This window comes from Ochotona curzoniae, unplaced genomic scaffold (genome assembly GCF_017591425.1).
Source record: "Ochotona curzoniae isolate NIBS_2020 unplaced genomic scaffold, NIBS_Ocur_1.0 contig_2723, whole genome shotgun sequence".
NCBI lineage: Eukaryota > Metazoa > Chordata > Mammalia > Lagomorpha > Ochotonidae > Ochotona > Ochotona curzoniae.
Genome location: NW_024465573.1, coordinates 24582265 through 24598495, shown reverse-complemented (window position 1 = coordinate 24598495; position 16231 = coordinate 24582265). Strand labels below are relative to the sequence as shown.

The window sequence follows — 16231 nt, the reverse complement described above, 5'->3', positions numbered from 1 at the left end:
CTGGTCCCCATACAAGACCCTGGCACATGCAAGGTGAGGACTTTAGCAGCCAGGCCACTGCGCCAGACCCCAATTTCGTCCTTTCTTTTTAAAAAATATTTATTTATTTTTATTGGAAAGGCAGATATACAGAGAGGAAGAGCGACAGAGAAAGATCTTTCCTGCATTGATTCACTACACAAGTGGACACAATGGCTGGAGCCGAGCTGATCAAAAGCCAGGAGCCTCTTCCAGGTCTCCCATGTAGGTACAGGGTCCCACAGCTTTGGGCCTTGTAAGCAGTCTTGGACTGCTTTCCCAGGCCATAAGCAGGGAGCTGGATGGGAAATGGGACCTCCACAATTAGAATCACCGCCCATATGGGATCCCTGTGCATGCAAGACAAGAACTTTGGCCACTAGGGTACCACACCAGGCCCCCTCATTTTCTTCTACTGTTAGTGCTTAACATTTACAACAAACAACACAATAATTGACAGAATATTAAAATACATTCATTAGTACATTCCTGTTTATTTCTATAATAAATAAACACTATCTATTATGGCCATAACTGTTTCTATAAAACACCTCATTACTGCCTCCATGGTCTTCTTCACAGGCTCGACTGCTCTTGCTGAGCGCTGATGTCCTAGTAATTAGTGCAAGCTTTGTTCGGGGAAAGTATGAGAACACAGACCGCAGCTTGTCAGCCCCACAGGTTGCAGCATGTGAGAGCTGATGAGGCAGCAGTGTAGTGCACCACGCATCGCTATGCGGCAGACCATCATCCCAGTGTCCTCTGTATGGAACAGCTATTTTCCATCATTGTGAATTCAAAGTATAGTGTATTCCTTTAAAGTAAAATGTTCTGGAAAATATGTTCATAAATCCATTTTTTTAAAAAAAGATTCATCCATTTTTATTTGAAAGGCAGAATTACAACAGAAGAGGAGAGAAAAAGAGAGAGAGAGATCTTCCACCCTCTGGTTTAGTCCCCCAAATGGCTACAACATCCAGAGCTGTGCTTGCACGAAGCCAGGAGCTAGAAGCCTCCTCCATGTTTCCCATGTGAGACACAAGCAGAGGTGGGCCGTCTTCCATTGCTTTCTCAGACGCATTAGCAGGGAGCTGGCTGGGTTGACAATGGAGCAGCCAGGACTCAAATTGGCAACCATAAGGGATATTGGTGCTGCAGCTGGAGGCTTAACTGCCTATGCCATAGCATCGCCCTAATGAATTTCTTATATTTCATATCAATTCTATGCTTGATCTTTTGTTCAGCTGAATGTTCAGTAAAAATGACTTTACAGTAAAGTTCATGCCATTTGCTTTTCTCAAAAGAATAGAACTCAAACAACAGAATTTTTATTTTAGAGCTACTGTAAGTGGTATGTTTGCTGCTTAATTTAAGTTTTTTAAGTATTCCTGATATAGGTTGCTGGGATATCATGGGTTAATCAATTAACACTCTATTGGTGTAAATCCCTCTGCCTGCATCCCCCAGATGTGGTACATATGGTTGACGGGGACTTATGGATCCAGGTGCCCTCACTTTTGTGAGAGTCTTCTACGTCCCATCTCTGGACCCCTGTGCGACCCAGCTTCCCTTGACAGTAAAAGGGTTAAGTGTGGAGTCCCTTCCTTAGCAGGTACCTCTCTTCCCTAATTAGGAGAGGAGACCTGCGGCTTTACTGAGAGGCGTGTGAGCTCTGCAGTGACTAGGGAGGGAGGGGAGTACCCCTCCAGTGGTTTTGCTAACTGCTGAGAGCTCAGTCTCAGGCCAAACCTGCTGTGGAGCATCATTTGGAAACAGGAGGCAAGCAGGGGACCAGAGGGAACACACCTACTCTTTTGGCTGGAAGCCCACCTCTCTGTGGGTTCTTTGAAAAGCCCACATGGAACCAGCATATTTCAGAAGGGGCTACTGCAGACTGGAGTTGGTCAGGGCAGACTCCAAGTCCCTTTGTCCTCTGAAGTAGGTATTAAGCCTGGACTTTCAGCCTGGCTTCTGGGTAGGTGCCTGTGAAAAAGCCTGCAGAGTAAGCGGTTTTTATCTCCAGGCTTCCACTCTTTTTTCTCTGTAATGATTCTGGGAAACTCCAAAGTAATTCCATTCTAGGGAGGCTCTTCCAGCACACACACACACGCACACGCACACACAAACTGCTTATCTGTGTATGATAGAGGTACTTGGAACATCCATGCCTTCTCTAACTGTGCCACTGGGTCACTGGTTAGACACCCTCCACTTCACATTTGTCAAGGTCACGTTCTTTAGATGGTGAATGAGGGCACTGGCCATGTGCAGCCAGCCTCTCTTAGGGTCCACCCCTAGTGCCTGTGCCCTAGGTTGGGAGGGAAATGCTGCTGGTTCCTGTGGATACAGCATTCCCATCCCATTGGCTCCAATGGGAAGGCCTCTCTTTCCAGAATTCCTGTCTGTTCTGTGCAACTGAATGTGAAAGTTCCAGCTATGACGGTTTATACACATACTCCTTCTTAACCCCTTTCTCAGACAGAAATATCTTATTCTTCTCCTTTGCCTTTCTAGCCTAGCACATGCAAACATTTATCAGTTATTTAAAAATTGTGTTTATTAGTTTAATTTTATTCGAAAGCAGAGAGAGACAGAGAAACAGACAAGGATCTTCCATCTGCTGGTTCACTCCCCAACTGCTCAAAGCAGCTGGGGCTGGGCCAGGAGCCCCATCCAGTGCTCTCATGTGGACGGCAGGAGCCGAGGCCTTGGCCATCATCTGCTGCCCTTCAGGGGCATTAATAGGGAGCTGGTTTGAAAATGGAGGAGCCTGGACTCGAATCAGGCACTCTAGTGTGGTATGTGGATGTCCCAAGAAACAACTCTAATCAACTGTGCCAAGTACCTGTCCCTTATTACTATTTTTTAGATTTCTGTTTATTTATTTGAAAGGGGTGCGGGGGGGGGGGAGGGAGAGATGGAGATCCCATGCACTGGTTTATTCCCAAAATGCTTGTGATGGTTAGGACTGGGCTGATGCTGGGAGCTGGGAACTCAATCCAGGTCTCTTGTGTGGGTGACAAGGACCCAGCTGTTTGAGCCGTCTCTGCTGCCTTTGAGGGTCTGCATCAGCAGGAAGCTGGAACTGGAGTGGGAATCAAATCCAAGCACTCTAATAAGGTACGTGGGTATCTCAGCTGGCATTTTTTCTTTTTAAAAAAGATTTATTTTATTTTTATTGTAAAGGCAGATATACAGAGAGGAGGAGAGACAGAGAAGAAGATCTTCTGTCCGATGATTCACTCCCCAAGTGGCCGCAACGGCTGGTACTGTGCCGATCTGAAGCCAGGAGCCAGGAACCTCTTCCAGGTCTCCCACATGGGCAGAGTTCCAGGGCTTTGGGCCATCCTCTCCTGTTTTCCCTGGCCACAATCAGGGAGCTGGATGGGAAGTGGAGCTGCCGGGATTAGAACTGGCGCCCATTTGGGATTTTGGCATGTTCAAGACGAGGACTTCAGCTGCTAGGCCACCGCCCCAGCCTCTCAGGTGGCATCTTAAAATAGCAGACCAAATGCTAACCCCCTAAACAAACTTTTAGTAACGTTTTTCTTAGCAGGACATGTAGAATGCTTTTGCCAAGGAGGTTGGGACAGGCAGTTTTTGTACCCTGTGATCAGATGAACTGTCTCTTTCGTCTTTTAAGCTCCCTGTATGTTTTCTCCTGGCCAAGGCCTAGCTTTCCACTAGAAATATTTTAGGGAAATGAGTAGAGGGTTGGGACAGGTAAAACGTTTTAAAAATGATGTAAGTGGTCTGGAGCATTGCCCATTCCTTCCTTGAATCTCTAACTGCAAGTTAGGCTGTGTGCAGGCGCCTCCAGGTTTGATCAAAGTCCGGCTGCTGCCTAATCTCTGGGGGAATTCAGCGGGCAAACACCTCTTTGTAGCGTTTGCCTCCAGGTGCAGGAGTCCCAGCCCCTAACCTCTTTCCTGGCCTCTTTCTTCAGCCAGGGAGGGAAGCTGGGTGAGTAGGAGCCTCTCAGGCTAACTGGAAGGAATTGGGCGTTGCCGGGCGCTGAGCCAGGGATCTGAACCCTGCTGAGCAGGGCAGCTGCGGGCCCCCAGGAGCAGGGCTGGCCGCCAGCTCGCGGGGTTGCTGGCTACCTGGGGAGAGGTTCTCCGGAGGCCCGCGACAACGGGCGGCTTGTTCACTTCGGCTGCCCTCATTCTTCTCCCTCTCTTCATTGTACTCCTCAACTCCCTGTAACTTGACCTCTCACCACGTTCTGCCGTTTGCAGTTTGCTGTCGGCTTCCAATCCCCAGGCTCTCCCTCCTCCTCCTCTGAAACTGCACGAGGTTGAAAGCCAACCGAAAAGGTCAAGTTTGCTGTATTTTTTCCCTCCCTTTCTTTCTCAGGCTCCTGGGGCTGAACTCTAGTGACCTACACAGGAAAGGCCGTCTCCTCGCCCCACAGCCATTTGAAAGGTCTCCAGCCCCTCTGAGTCCAGGTTGCTTGCTGTCCTCTAGAATGAAGCTGTCCACTGCACTGTGTCCCGACGTGCTTGTTCCAAGGCATTCTTGGTGGCACGCACGGGACTCATTTCCATCCCGGGTGGCCTCTGGGGTTCTCTACTCCAACAATGACTTTCTGTTCGTCGCCACCTGTTTTTTGTTTTTTGTTTTTTTTTTTTTTTTTTTTGCTCCATGCCTGTGTCATCTGCCCAATGTGCTTCTGTTTTCCTCCTTTTTCTTCTGTAATCTGCTTCTCTTGGGGGGTGATATTTTTCTTGATGTTTTGTTTTTCACTCCGCCTGTTCCCTGCTTCTCCTCTTGGCAACTTCTGGGTCTCAGGGTTCAGTTAGGAGAGTTCATGAATCAAAGTATCTAATGGCTAATCGGGGAGAAGGGCAAAGCTTTCTCAGCTCGGAGTCACACTGCTGGTCTAACCCCTTCTTAACAGCAAGCGTAGTCCCCGCCCTGCTCCTCCCTTCATTGGCAACAAGTACCCACCCTCTTCGCAGATTCCTGGGAGGCAGCTTTTCTCATTTGAATTTTCATGAGTAATGGCAGACAAAACCCGGTGCACAGTTAATAAAAAAAAAAAAAAATCTTTTCCTGGAGTTTCCTCTACAGGTGTTACTTTGACTTGCACAAAGTCAGGGTTTACTCTTAAGAGCCAGGAAAGTTCTAGTTTTGCCACCTATTGGCTGCTTGCCCCTGGAGGCGGGGCAAGATGGGAAAGGAGGGTTTTTTGCCTTCCCTAGGACACTTTCTCAACATCCAAGCTGATAAAACGGGAACACTTCACTTGAATGCTGTGGAAGTGAAGTCGTCGTCAGGAAGGCAGGTTGTCACGTAGTGGGTAAAGCAGCGGATGCTGGCTTAAGTACTTGGGCTCCTGCCACACGCACAAGAGATCTGGCTGGAGTTCTTGGTTTTGTCCTGGCTCAGCCCTGTCCATTGTGGCCATTTGAGGGTGAACGAAAGCTCTATCTCTGCTCCTCCTCCCTTCTGTGTGACTAATTTTCCAGCAAACAAATAAATATTTACTCCAAGAAATGAAAGAAAGGCATGTTAGACTTTGCACTGAAATGGAGGATGAATGAGTGGGATTCTGTTTTTAAAATTTATTTTTATTTTTTCTATTAATTTTTTTATTAGAAAGATATATAAAGAGGAGAGACAGAGAGGAAGATCTTTCGTCCATTGATTCACTCCCCAAGCAGCTGCAACAGCCAGAGCTGCACCGAATCGAAGCCAGGAGCCAGGAGCTTCCTCCAGGTCTCCCAAGCGGGTGCAGGGTCCCAAGGCTTTGGGCGAGGACTTCAGTCGCTAGGCTACTTTGCCGGGCCACAGGGGATTCTTTATATCCTGCAGAAGTAAGGATTGTGACATGATGAGATTTGACTTGCAAAGTTTGTGTTCAGCTCAGTCTCAGGGAAAGCTACAGTTTAGTCAAGGGGCAGAAATCCTAGCATTACATTCAAGTAAAATCGAGTGTAGCAGGGCTGGGAATTCTGATTGCAAAGGAATTCTGACTCTGAGCTGTCTTGGGTTAGTTTGCCCCCCCCCCCGCCCCCCGGGGGCTATAACCTGGGGCGTGCTAGGTGGTTTCACTTCCCAAGATGCGTAAAGCGTCCTTTAAGAAGGGCGTGTGTGAGCCAAACTCAAAGCAGCCTGGGACATTTCCATCAGGCACCACCTCTTCTGGCTGTTTCCCGAGGCCGTCCAGGGGCCAGAGCACAGTCTGATGAGCTAAAGGCAGAGGTAGGAACTGCTGACTGCTGGATAGAGGGTGAGGGGGAGGGAGGCGCAGGACGCCTGGAGCTCGAGCCCCACCTTTCATTCCTGCACTGAGCCCCGGGCCAGCGGCATGACTCAACGGGCGCTCAGATTCCCATAGGTGAGGGACTCGGCTCTTTCCCCCGCGAGAACGCCGTCCGTGCTTGCTCCCAGAGTGGCCCTGAGTGTGTCGGCGCGCCCCGTCTGCCCGGTCTGGTCTCTGGAGGCCAGCCTGGGTTTCCCTCATGTATGGCAAGAACCCCACGCGCGTGTTTTTGCTACTCCTTGGCTTACAGCTCACAGGTAAGAGCCGCGGGGCTTCGCTCAGCGTTTCTTCCTTCCACCCTGCCTTGTAAAGTGAACGCAAGGTAGGAGTTTGGGAGCTTGAGCCGCAGGTGCAGTTAGTTGGTTTTGGTGGACTCCAGAAGCCCAGGGCGGTGGGGTTTTTTTTGGGGGGGGGGGTAGGGGACAGGGAAGTGAGTGGGAGGCGGAAAGCTTTGGGACAAACAGGTTTAGGTGAGCTCAGGCACTGAGCAGGCTTTCTGATCTCAGGTTACACACTTTTTTTTTTTTTGTGGCCACTCAACTTTCTGCTGCTGGCAGGACTCCGTATGATTTTGGATTTCAGGCTGCGGGTCTTGTCTGGGACTCTTGAGGCATTGGGAAAACCGATCGTTAAAAGCAGAGAGAGAGAGAGAGACTTGCTGTGGTTGTTTCTGAACTGCTCCAACCACACACATTTTAATGTAAATATTACGGCAAAAATGCCTCGTGGCATGGCAGTTCCAGGGGTGCAGGCAGGCATAGGCTGTCTGGAGCTGATCAATTCCATTTCGATAGGAGTCCAGTTACAGCAGGAAATCCACATGACAAGGACCACTTCTGGAAAGCAACCTCCTGAAAGCCATTTTATGCATTATACTTAATGCTTAATCTTAATGCAGAACAACATGGCTAATCAGTGTTTTATTTTTTTTTGCCGGTGTTGGCAGTTTGTTGTACCAGCTTGAAGGTGGTACGGTGATGGTCAGGGCTGGGTGTGGTATTTGTAGTCATGGGATGGAATGGGAGGGTTGAGGCTGAGAATGCGAACTGAGAAGTTGGCCTAAGTTATGGGCAGCGACTCTGGGTGAAGTCAGAATGAGAACCGGCCCACAGTCCACCCTTCCCTGACATGTCGTTTCAAAGCATCTGTGCGAGCTATTCCCAATAACCCTGCTTTCCCTTCACTGCAGCTCACTGGCCTACGGCGGCGGCTGTGGAAATTTACACCTCCCGGGTGCTGGAGGCTGTTAACGGGACTGATGCACGCTTAAAATGCACTTTCTCCAGCTTTGCTCCTGTGGGCGATGCGCTCACGGTGACCTGGAATTTTCGTCCTCAGGATGGAGGACCAGAGCAGTTTGTGAGTAGATGGGAATGTCACTTTCCTGGGGACCCTTGGTTAAGAAAATGCTAAGCCAGTCCATCTCTCTGGCCCTCCCTGTGTTTTCTGTAGCTGTAGGCACAGGGTTCAGCTGGGAAACAATTGTGGATGCAGAGAAAGAGAAGAGAGAGAGAGAGAAAGAGGGAGAGAGAGGGAGAGAGAGACAGAGACTGACAGAGACAGAAATGCCAGGAAGGAGCAGTGGGACTGAAGCCAGGACAGTTGGGTATGTTTTTTCCTTTGCTTTCCCCATCTTATTTATTTTTTAATTATTTTTATTGGAAAGGCAGATCAGATTTTCAGAGAGAAGGAGAGATGGAAAGATCTTCAACAGCTGGAGCTGAGCTGATCTGAACCAGGAGCCAAGAGCTTCCTCCGGGGTCTCCCATGTGGGTGCAGAGTTCCAAGGCTTTTGGCCATCCTCTAGTGCTTTCCCAGCTCACAGGCAGGGAGCTGGGAAGTAGAGCAGCTGGGACAGGAACCAGCACTCAGATGGGATCCTGGGCGCTCTGAGGTTGTGGATTTAGCCATCGAACCATCATACCAGGCCCTGTTCCCCATCCCCCCCCCATCTTAGCCTTCTCACTGCAGGCAGGATAAGCAAGATCTTTTGGCATCTCTCCCTTCTAGGTATTCTACTACCATGTGGATCCTTTCAAGCCCATGAGCGGGCGGTTCAAGGACCGGGTGGCCTGGGACGGGAACCTTGAGCGCTATGATGTTTCCATCTTGCTCTGGAAGCTGCAGTTCGATGATAATGGGACATACACCTGCCAGGTGAAGAACCCACCTGATGTGGATGGGCTGATTGGGGAGATCCGGCTGAGCGTTGTGCACACTGGTAAGTTACATGAGGGGGAAGATGGCTCTGGGAAGTGGTGAGAAGTGACAGATAAAGAGGGACAGTCTTCTGTGATGGTTGGATTGGTAGCAAGGAGGGGCTGGTACTTCAGAGCTGAACTGAAGAGCTTTGGGGGTAAAAAGAGAAAGGCTTTGTTTACTCGAGGAAAAAAAACAGAAAGGCACAAAGGGGTCCAGGGAATCTTTGACAAAAATGCCATTGAAGTTGTGAAAGGCAGAGGAAGTGACATGCTGATAAAAGATGCACAATGGATCTGTTCATTCTCTCAGTTGTTTAAGAAGGCTTATGGAGTACTCGTGGCCAGGAACTGCCCCAACTGCTACACAAGGACTATCTGACTTACTGCTTATACCACTCCAGGAGGCAGATCCCCGAGATGGTAGCCAGTGTGCACTGAGTACCTTCCATGGTTCAGGGGCTGTACATGACACAGTTCATTTCCACTGATAGTGTACGTAGTGCCTTCTGTTTCATCAGGGAGGAAACTGGAACTCATACCCAATCGTTTTTACTCTGAAATTGTGCACTAGCACGTGGCAGTTCCTGCAACCTAGGTCATGAGGCATAAACTGGAACCCTTCTGAAAAACAGATCTCTGAGTCATTGCTACCACTTCACAGCTAGATGTAAAGCTAATGTCCATCCTCTGTGATGTGAGAGCGACATAGCCAGGAGCCTAGTGAGCCTAAAACATAAACATTTCCCAAGTTCTGAATTGTAATGAAAATGATCATAGCACAGCATGGACCCATTTGGATGAACTATTAAATTTTTATAAGAACCCAAGAAATGGATATTGCTATATTCATAACTGAAGATACTGAGACCAAAATTAGTTAGTTACTCTGAATCACACACCTGGTAAATGGGAGAGCTGGTATTTGAAACTACACGTTAACCAGCACATGATGTTATTACCTTCAATATATAAGTCTGTAAAGTGATAAGAGGTCCATGTCCTCTAATTCCTATCGGCAACTTATGGCTTTACATCTACTGTTTCGCTCCTCAAAAGCCCCAGTTAGCCAGGGCTGGGAGCAGGGCCAGAGCAGGAATTGGAGCTGGGAGCCAGGAACACAATCCAGGTTTTCCACATGGGTGGTAGAGCTACAGTCACTTGAATCATCATGGCTGCCTCCTCTCAGGGCCTGCATTATCAGGATACTAGTCAGGACCCAGAGCTGCAGAGTGAACCCAGCTACTCCAGTGTGGGATGTGGAATCTTGTCTGGTTGGCCAAATGCTCTCCCTTCTAGTGCAGTTTAAAACCATCCCCCAAGGCTCTATCAATAAAGAACCGTGTGGCCTTGGAGAAAGGAAGTCATTTGAATACTGCCAGAAGTAATAATGCCCTTGAACCTCAGCATCTTCAATTACAAAATGAACAAGTTGGACAAGAAATACTTAACCACATCAGGGTCACTACTCTTTGAGAATCTAATCAAAGCCCTGAGCCAATTCCCACAAAATGGAGATCAATCAAATTTCTTTTTCTTTCTTTTTAAGAAAAAAGATTGATTTATTTTTTATTTGAAAGGTAGATTTTACAGAAAGGGAGAGGAGAGACAGAGAAAATCTTCGATCCTCTGATCCACCCCCCAAATGGCCACCAAGGCTATAACTGAGCTGTTCCAAATCTGGGAGCTAGGAGCTCTGGGTCTCCCATGTGGGTGCAGGGTCCCCATGGGTTTGGGCCATCTTCTGCTGCTTTTCCAGGCCATAACTAGAGAGACAGATCAGAAGTGGAGCAGCAAGAACACTAGCTGGCACTCAAATGGGATGCTGGCACCATGGGATGGATTAGCTTGATGGCCTAACTCATAAGCCCGATAATATAGAGTTGTGGGCTTGTAGATAACTCTCCTCCCTCACTCTCCGTTAACTCCAGGCCGAAAACCTCTGGGCTAGACATTTATTTTTTATTTATTTTTAAAAAAGATTTATTTATTTTTATTGCAAAGTAAGATATACAGAGGGGAGGAGAGACAGAGAGGAAGATCTTCCATCCGATGGCTCACTCCCCAAGTGACTGCAGTGGCCAGTGCTGTGCTGATCCAAAGTCAGGAGCCAGGAACTTCCTCCAGGTCTCCCACGCGGGTGCAGGGTCCCAAAGCTTTGGGCCATCCTTGACTGCTTTCTCAGGCCACAACACAAGCAAGGAGCTGGATGGGAAGTGGAGTTGCCGGGATTAGAACCGGCGCCCATATGGGATCCCGGGGCATGTTCAAGGTGAGGACTTTAGCCACTAGGCCACCGCGCTGTGCCCTAGACATTCATTTTTTAAAGAAAATATTTATTTTTGATATCAAAGGCGGATTTTACAGAGAGAAAGAGAGACAGAAAAAAAGATCTTATATTTGCTGGTTTTCTCTGCTCTCCAGATGGTTGCACTGGCCAGAGCAGAGCTGTTTTGAAGCCAGGAACTTCTGGGTTTCCTATGAGATTGCAGGGCCCCAAGGCTTTGGGCTGTTCTATGCTGCTTTTCCTAGGCCAGGAAAAGCAGGTTGCTGAATGGGGAGTGGAGCAGCTGGGACATGAACCGGAGCCCATATGGGATACTGGTGTTTGAAGGTGGAGGACTAGCTTGTTGAGCTACAATGCCAGTCCCTGGATTGGTCATTCTTTAAGGTTCTTTCTCGCTCTGAGCACTTACTGAAATTTTAATTAGAAATCAAGATAAAGGACAAGATCAGCATTCCTCAGAGTGTTGTATACAGGAATTCCTGGGTTACTGGATTTAGTTACGGATTCACCACAATGCCTGGAATACAGTAGGTCCTTAATACATCTAAACACATGGCTGACTGCATGACAGAGGTGAGACAGAGTCAGAGAGAAATGGGTTGGTCGGTAGATTTGACTAGGTTAGCAATAAACTTACCCCTTCAGGTAGTCCAACCAGTACTCAGAACTGCAGGTCATCCTAATTCCCTGAGGGACAAGCTCAAACACATCCTGGGTGCCCCTCCCCCTGCCCCAGTGTTTCTCACTCCTGAAGTGTGAGGTGGGCCCTGAGAATTTGTATCCAGTTTTTTTAGGTGAGGCTACAGCTGTCACTCCAAGAACCACACTTGGAAAATCACTCAAATGGGCAATGAGACTTCCCTAATGCTCCTAAGGTTGACAAGGGAGGGTGGTATTTTATCCCTAAAGGAGACAGAAAGGAGGAGCCCACTTCATGACATCTTTAGCTTTCGTCACAGTCAGCTGCACTTTGGAGCCAGACTTGATCCCTGCATGTTTCTCTTCACAGCACGCTTCTCTGAGATGTACTTCCTGGCTCTGGCCATTGGCTCGGCCTGCGGACTGATGATCATCATTGTGATCGGGGTGGTCCTCTTCCAGCATTTCCGGAAAAAACGATGGGCCGAAGAAGCTAATAAAGTGGTGGAGATACACTCGTAAGGCGGGGCAGTTCCGGGAAAAATGTTCTAACACTTTCCTACCATGACTGTTGATACTGGCATTCTGCAAGGGGGCTAAAGAATTGTTGCAAACAGATGTTTTTCCCCTTGAGTAAATCCTGAATTGGAGAATTCCAGATCAGAAGCAGGGTAAATTAGGTTGCGAATAGTGACCCTAGGAAAGGTCTCTTCGTTTCACAAAAGACTTCATCGTAGGATTTTTTTTCCCCCATGTGAGATGTGGTGTTATAAAAACCTGCTTATGTGAAGCTTTTCTAAAATAATCCCTTACTTTTCCAGTGAATCATATGTTTGTAAGAACTACTGGGCTAGACAGGTAACTGTGAATCAGTGTTTAGGAAACTGCTGTGTTGACAGTAGGTGTTCATACTGTCAAATTCAGATAAATTCACATACCGTGGAATTTACCCTCTTAGTATTCCCAAAGTGTGCAACAACTGTTAATTCTGGAGATTTTTAAACCTTCTCTCCACAGGAAGTTCCATATCCTTTAATCCTTACTTTCCTATAAGGATTTACCTATTGTAGACATATCATATTAATGGTAGCATAAAATTTGTGGCCTTTTTCCCCCTTAAAAACTCACTTACTTCTTTAAAATTCATAGTGACACAGAGAGAGAGAGAGAGAGAGAGAAAGAGAGAGAGAGAGAGAGAGAGAGATCTTTTGTGAGCTGGTTCATTCTCCAAAAGCCATAACCACCAGGTCTGAGCCAGGAACTCCACTGGGGTCTCCCGTGAGAAAAATTGAGAAGTCCAAACCCCTGGGTAACGAGAAGTACCACTAATCAGATGGCACTAGGGGTTTAGCTCATAAGAAGCTGGGCTTTGAGCCCAGTTGCATGTAATTCTTTGCAAAATATTGGGCCGGAAGTGCCTTCCATGTAGCATTGGCCACCTTTTTCTTTCTTGTTGAGCAGACAATTGCTTTCTGCTTCTTTGTTACAGAAAAGAAGAGGAAAGGCTCAACCAAGCAAAAAAGGTGTCAGTGTATTTGGAAGATATAGATTAACATTCCTAGAAGGTAAGGTCCACAGACAGCTCCCGATCCAGCTGGGCCAGCTCTCATGTGACTTTCCCAGGTCACTTTGTAAGGTTTACCAGACTGCGCTTGTCCCTATGAAAGCAGAGAAGTTAGGTCAGCAGAGAAAAGTCTTACATTAGTCAATGGGTGCTCTTCCTTGAGAGTTTTTTGTGTAAAGCATTAGGAAGCTAGACTCAACTACCATTAAAATTGAGAGAACTGTTAAAAAATGTTAAAAAAAATGTTAAAAAATTTGAGAGAATTGTAAAGTTACTTGGGTGTTTGGGGTTATATTTACTATCATCATCAATAATTGTTTTTTAATGGAAAGATTAGTACTTAAAAAAGATTTATGTATTTTTATTTAAATAAAATAAGTTACAGGTAGAGAGGGAGAGACAGAAAGTCAGAGAGGTTTTCATCTGCTGTTGCATTCCCCACATGGCCACACTGGTGGAAGCTGGGAGTTAGGAGCTTCTTTTGAGTCTTCCACAGGGGTACAGGAGGCCCAAGGACTTGGGTCATCTACTGCTTTCTGAGGTGCATTAGGGAGCTGTATGGGAAGTAGAGCACCAGGGCTCAAATTGATGCCATATGGGATGCCAGCGCCACGGTAGAGGCTTATGTTGCTATGCATGGTGCTGGCCCTTGGTTTTTAAAATTTATAAGCCAATCCTAACATTAATAGAGTGATTTAGTAGATATGCCTGACAGTCTGAAAGAATATTTGTATGATTTGGAATTGATTTCACTGCCTCCTCTCATTTAGAAATTGAAACTATGAATCTGTGCCCAGTGTGATGGCTCATTGCCTAATCCTTCCCTTGCAAGTGCTGGGATCCCATATGGGTGCTGGTTCATGTCCCAGATGTTCCACTTCTCATCCAACTCCCTGCTTATGGTTTGGGAAAGCAGTAGAGGATGGCCCAAAGCTGTGGGAGACCCAGAAGAAGCGCCTGGCTCCTGGCTTCGGATTAGCTCAATTCTGGCCATTGCAGCTACTTGGGGGAGTGAGCCAGTGGGTGGAAAATATTTCTGTCTTTCCTTCTCTGTAAATCTGACTTTCCAATGGAAAAAAAAAATCTTAAAAAAAAGAAAAATTGCATTCACAGTCTCAGCTCTTCTGTATCTTTGATTTTGCTTAATTTTGTTTAATGGGGGAGGATATGAAATGTTTGTGTGTGAGCCATCATCCAGGTGAACATGCAGGGTACTTAGAAGCAATGGGCCTTATGGCACAGAGGTTTAGTTGTTGCTTGGGACATGCACATCCCATATCCAACTGTAAGTTTTGGTTAGTTTGCTTCTGATTCAATTTCACCAGCACCTGCCAATGATTCCCTGCTTCCCACATAGGAGACTCAGATGTGGAGTTCCGGTTCCAGGCCTCCATCTGGCCCAGATCTTACAGTTGCAGGTATTGGCAGAGTGAACCGGTGAAAGGATTTCTGTGTGACTTTGCCCTTGATATAAATAAGCAAACAAAGTAAAAAAAAAAAATTTGTTGGAGAGGCAGGTTTACACAGAGAGGGAGTGACAGAAAGATTTTTATTCAATGCTTCACTACTCAAATAGCTGCAATATGAGAGCTTAGGTGATCCTAAACCAGGAGCCACGATCTTCTTTCAGGTCTCCCCCATGAGGGCAGGGTCCCAAGGCGGTGGCCTATCTTTCACTGCTTTCCCAGGCCACAAGCAGGAAGCTGGATGAGAAGTGGAGCAGCAGGGACAGGAAGTGAAACCCATGTAGGATGCCAGCACTTGGAGGAGATGGAGGATTACCCAGTTGTGCCAACACACTGGCCCTTTAAGCAAATAAAACTTAAAAACGAACAAATAAGCAAAACAAAAACTTTAGGGAGAACACAAGAAAATTTTTCTTCACAATGGACAACAGATTTAATTATATATGTGTGTGTGTGTATGTGTGTATTCACCATACTAGAGACTACACTCTTCTTAAATAAACTACCCATTTAAAATTTTTGCTTTACATTTTAGGAAGCTGAAGGTTTCCAAGAACAAGATCCCTGGTAGTCCTTAAAGTTAATGGAAACACGGCTTTGGCTTTTCCCTTGTGACATGTTTTCTAACCAGTCCTGCAGCAGAGAACCACCTAGATAAGCAACAGGCGCCTGGAGACGCTCCAGGACTCTTCCTGAACAAACACCACCAGATTCACAAGCCTCACGGAGGAGGTTTTATTTGACTGCAGAGTACACATATTGCTCAAATGCTCAGTAGCTTTTGAAAACTGAGAAGCCACTTTTTTGTTCCTAATCCTGATCCTTCAGGATTATGACTTATGTATCCATTTATTAACAGTCAATCCTAAACTCAAATTGTCAAAACAGCAGCTGGATTTTTATGGTTCACCTTTAATAGGGAACACAACTTTCACTGGATTTCTTTCAACGTCTCAGAACACAACTTTCACTGGATTTCTTTCAACGTCTCAGGCGACAGGTTTTGTTTTTGTTGGTCACTCCAAGGCTTCCAATAGCACGAAGTCCAAGTTACGTAACAATCACACAGAGTTCCGGACAGGATTGTAGCCGGGCAGTGCCACTTGAGGATGACTCATTTGTCTGTCACCTTTTGTCTGTGTTATGGCAAGTAATCAAGAGCAGAGATTCTTTTGTTGACAGAGGTTCACTATGCTTCCCTGCCTTGACTGAGTGATCTACAACAACAGATCCAAGTCTGTGTTCATTCGCACTCTGGAATCATTCGGGAGTCGCACAGAAGGCTTCTGAAGTACTTTATTATGTGCTCAAAAAACTGAGGGTATAAGCTGGTGGTGAAAAAAACCCAACTCCTAAGTGATCATCTTGCACAGTTGTTCACGAAGCTCTAACTGGAAGAGATGACTTACATTCCTTTTTTTTTTTTTTTCTGTATCGAAACTACTTTAATGGAATGAATTTTATTCTTTGTCCCTTTAAATTCTTAGGTAAAGCAGCCTGTCAGTGGGCTAACAAACACTACCATTTACAAAGTGCCTAGTTTCTTTCTAAACTTAAATTACAGCAGCATTTATTTAAAAGATAGAAAATATCTGAAAATTTAAGGGCTTGATCCAGTCTTACAGCTTGGTATTTTCAGTTTTTACTTTTCTTTTTTACTGGCTGGACTGCAGCTGTTATTTCTTATTAATGAACTAGAATTTTCAAATAGATTATCTGTAGTTAAAGGTGCTGGGTCTTGATTTGTCTTCCAATAGTATGCTTTTAAAAAAAAAAATTACATTTTCTAAA

General features: G+C 46.4%; 1 protein-coding gene across 1 annotated transcript; it reads left to right on the top strand.

The window, feature by feature from the left end:
• Positions 1–6399: 6399 nt before the first annotated feature.
• On the top strand, positions 6400–15371 carry MPZL2 (myelin protein zero like 2). Its single transcript, XM_040977038.1, has 6 exons — positions 6400–6543; positions 7476–7645; positions 8297–8507; positions 11781–11928; positions 12900–12975; positions 14976–15371. Exons 1-5 carry the CDS (start codon positions 6486–6488, stop codon positions 12961–12963), a joined length of 651 nt encoding a protein of 216 aa, XP_040832972.1. The 5' UTR covers positions 6400–6485; the 3' UTR covers positions 12964–12975; positions 14976–15371.
• The last annotated feature ends 860 nt before the right edge of the window (positions 15372–16231 follow it).

Coding starts and splice junctions, on each gene's coding strand:
- MPZL2 (XM_040977038.1), top strand. CDS start 6,486: ATGTATGGCAAGAACCCCACGCGCGTGTTTTTGCTACTCCTTGGCTTA. Junction 7,646..8,296: donor ATGGAGGACCAGAGCAGTTT/GTGAGTAGATGG, acceptor TCTCCCTTCTAG/GTATTCTACTACCATGTGGA. Junction 8,508..11,780: donor GCTGAGCGTTGTGCACACTG/GTAAGTTACATG, acceptor TTCTCTTCACAG/CACGCTTCTCTGAGATGTAC.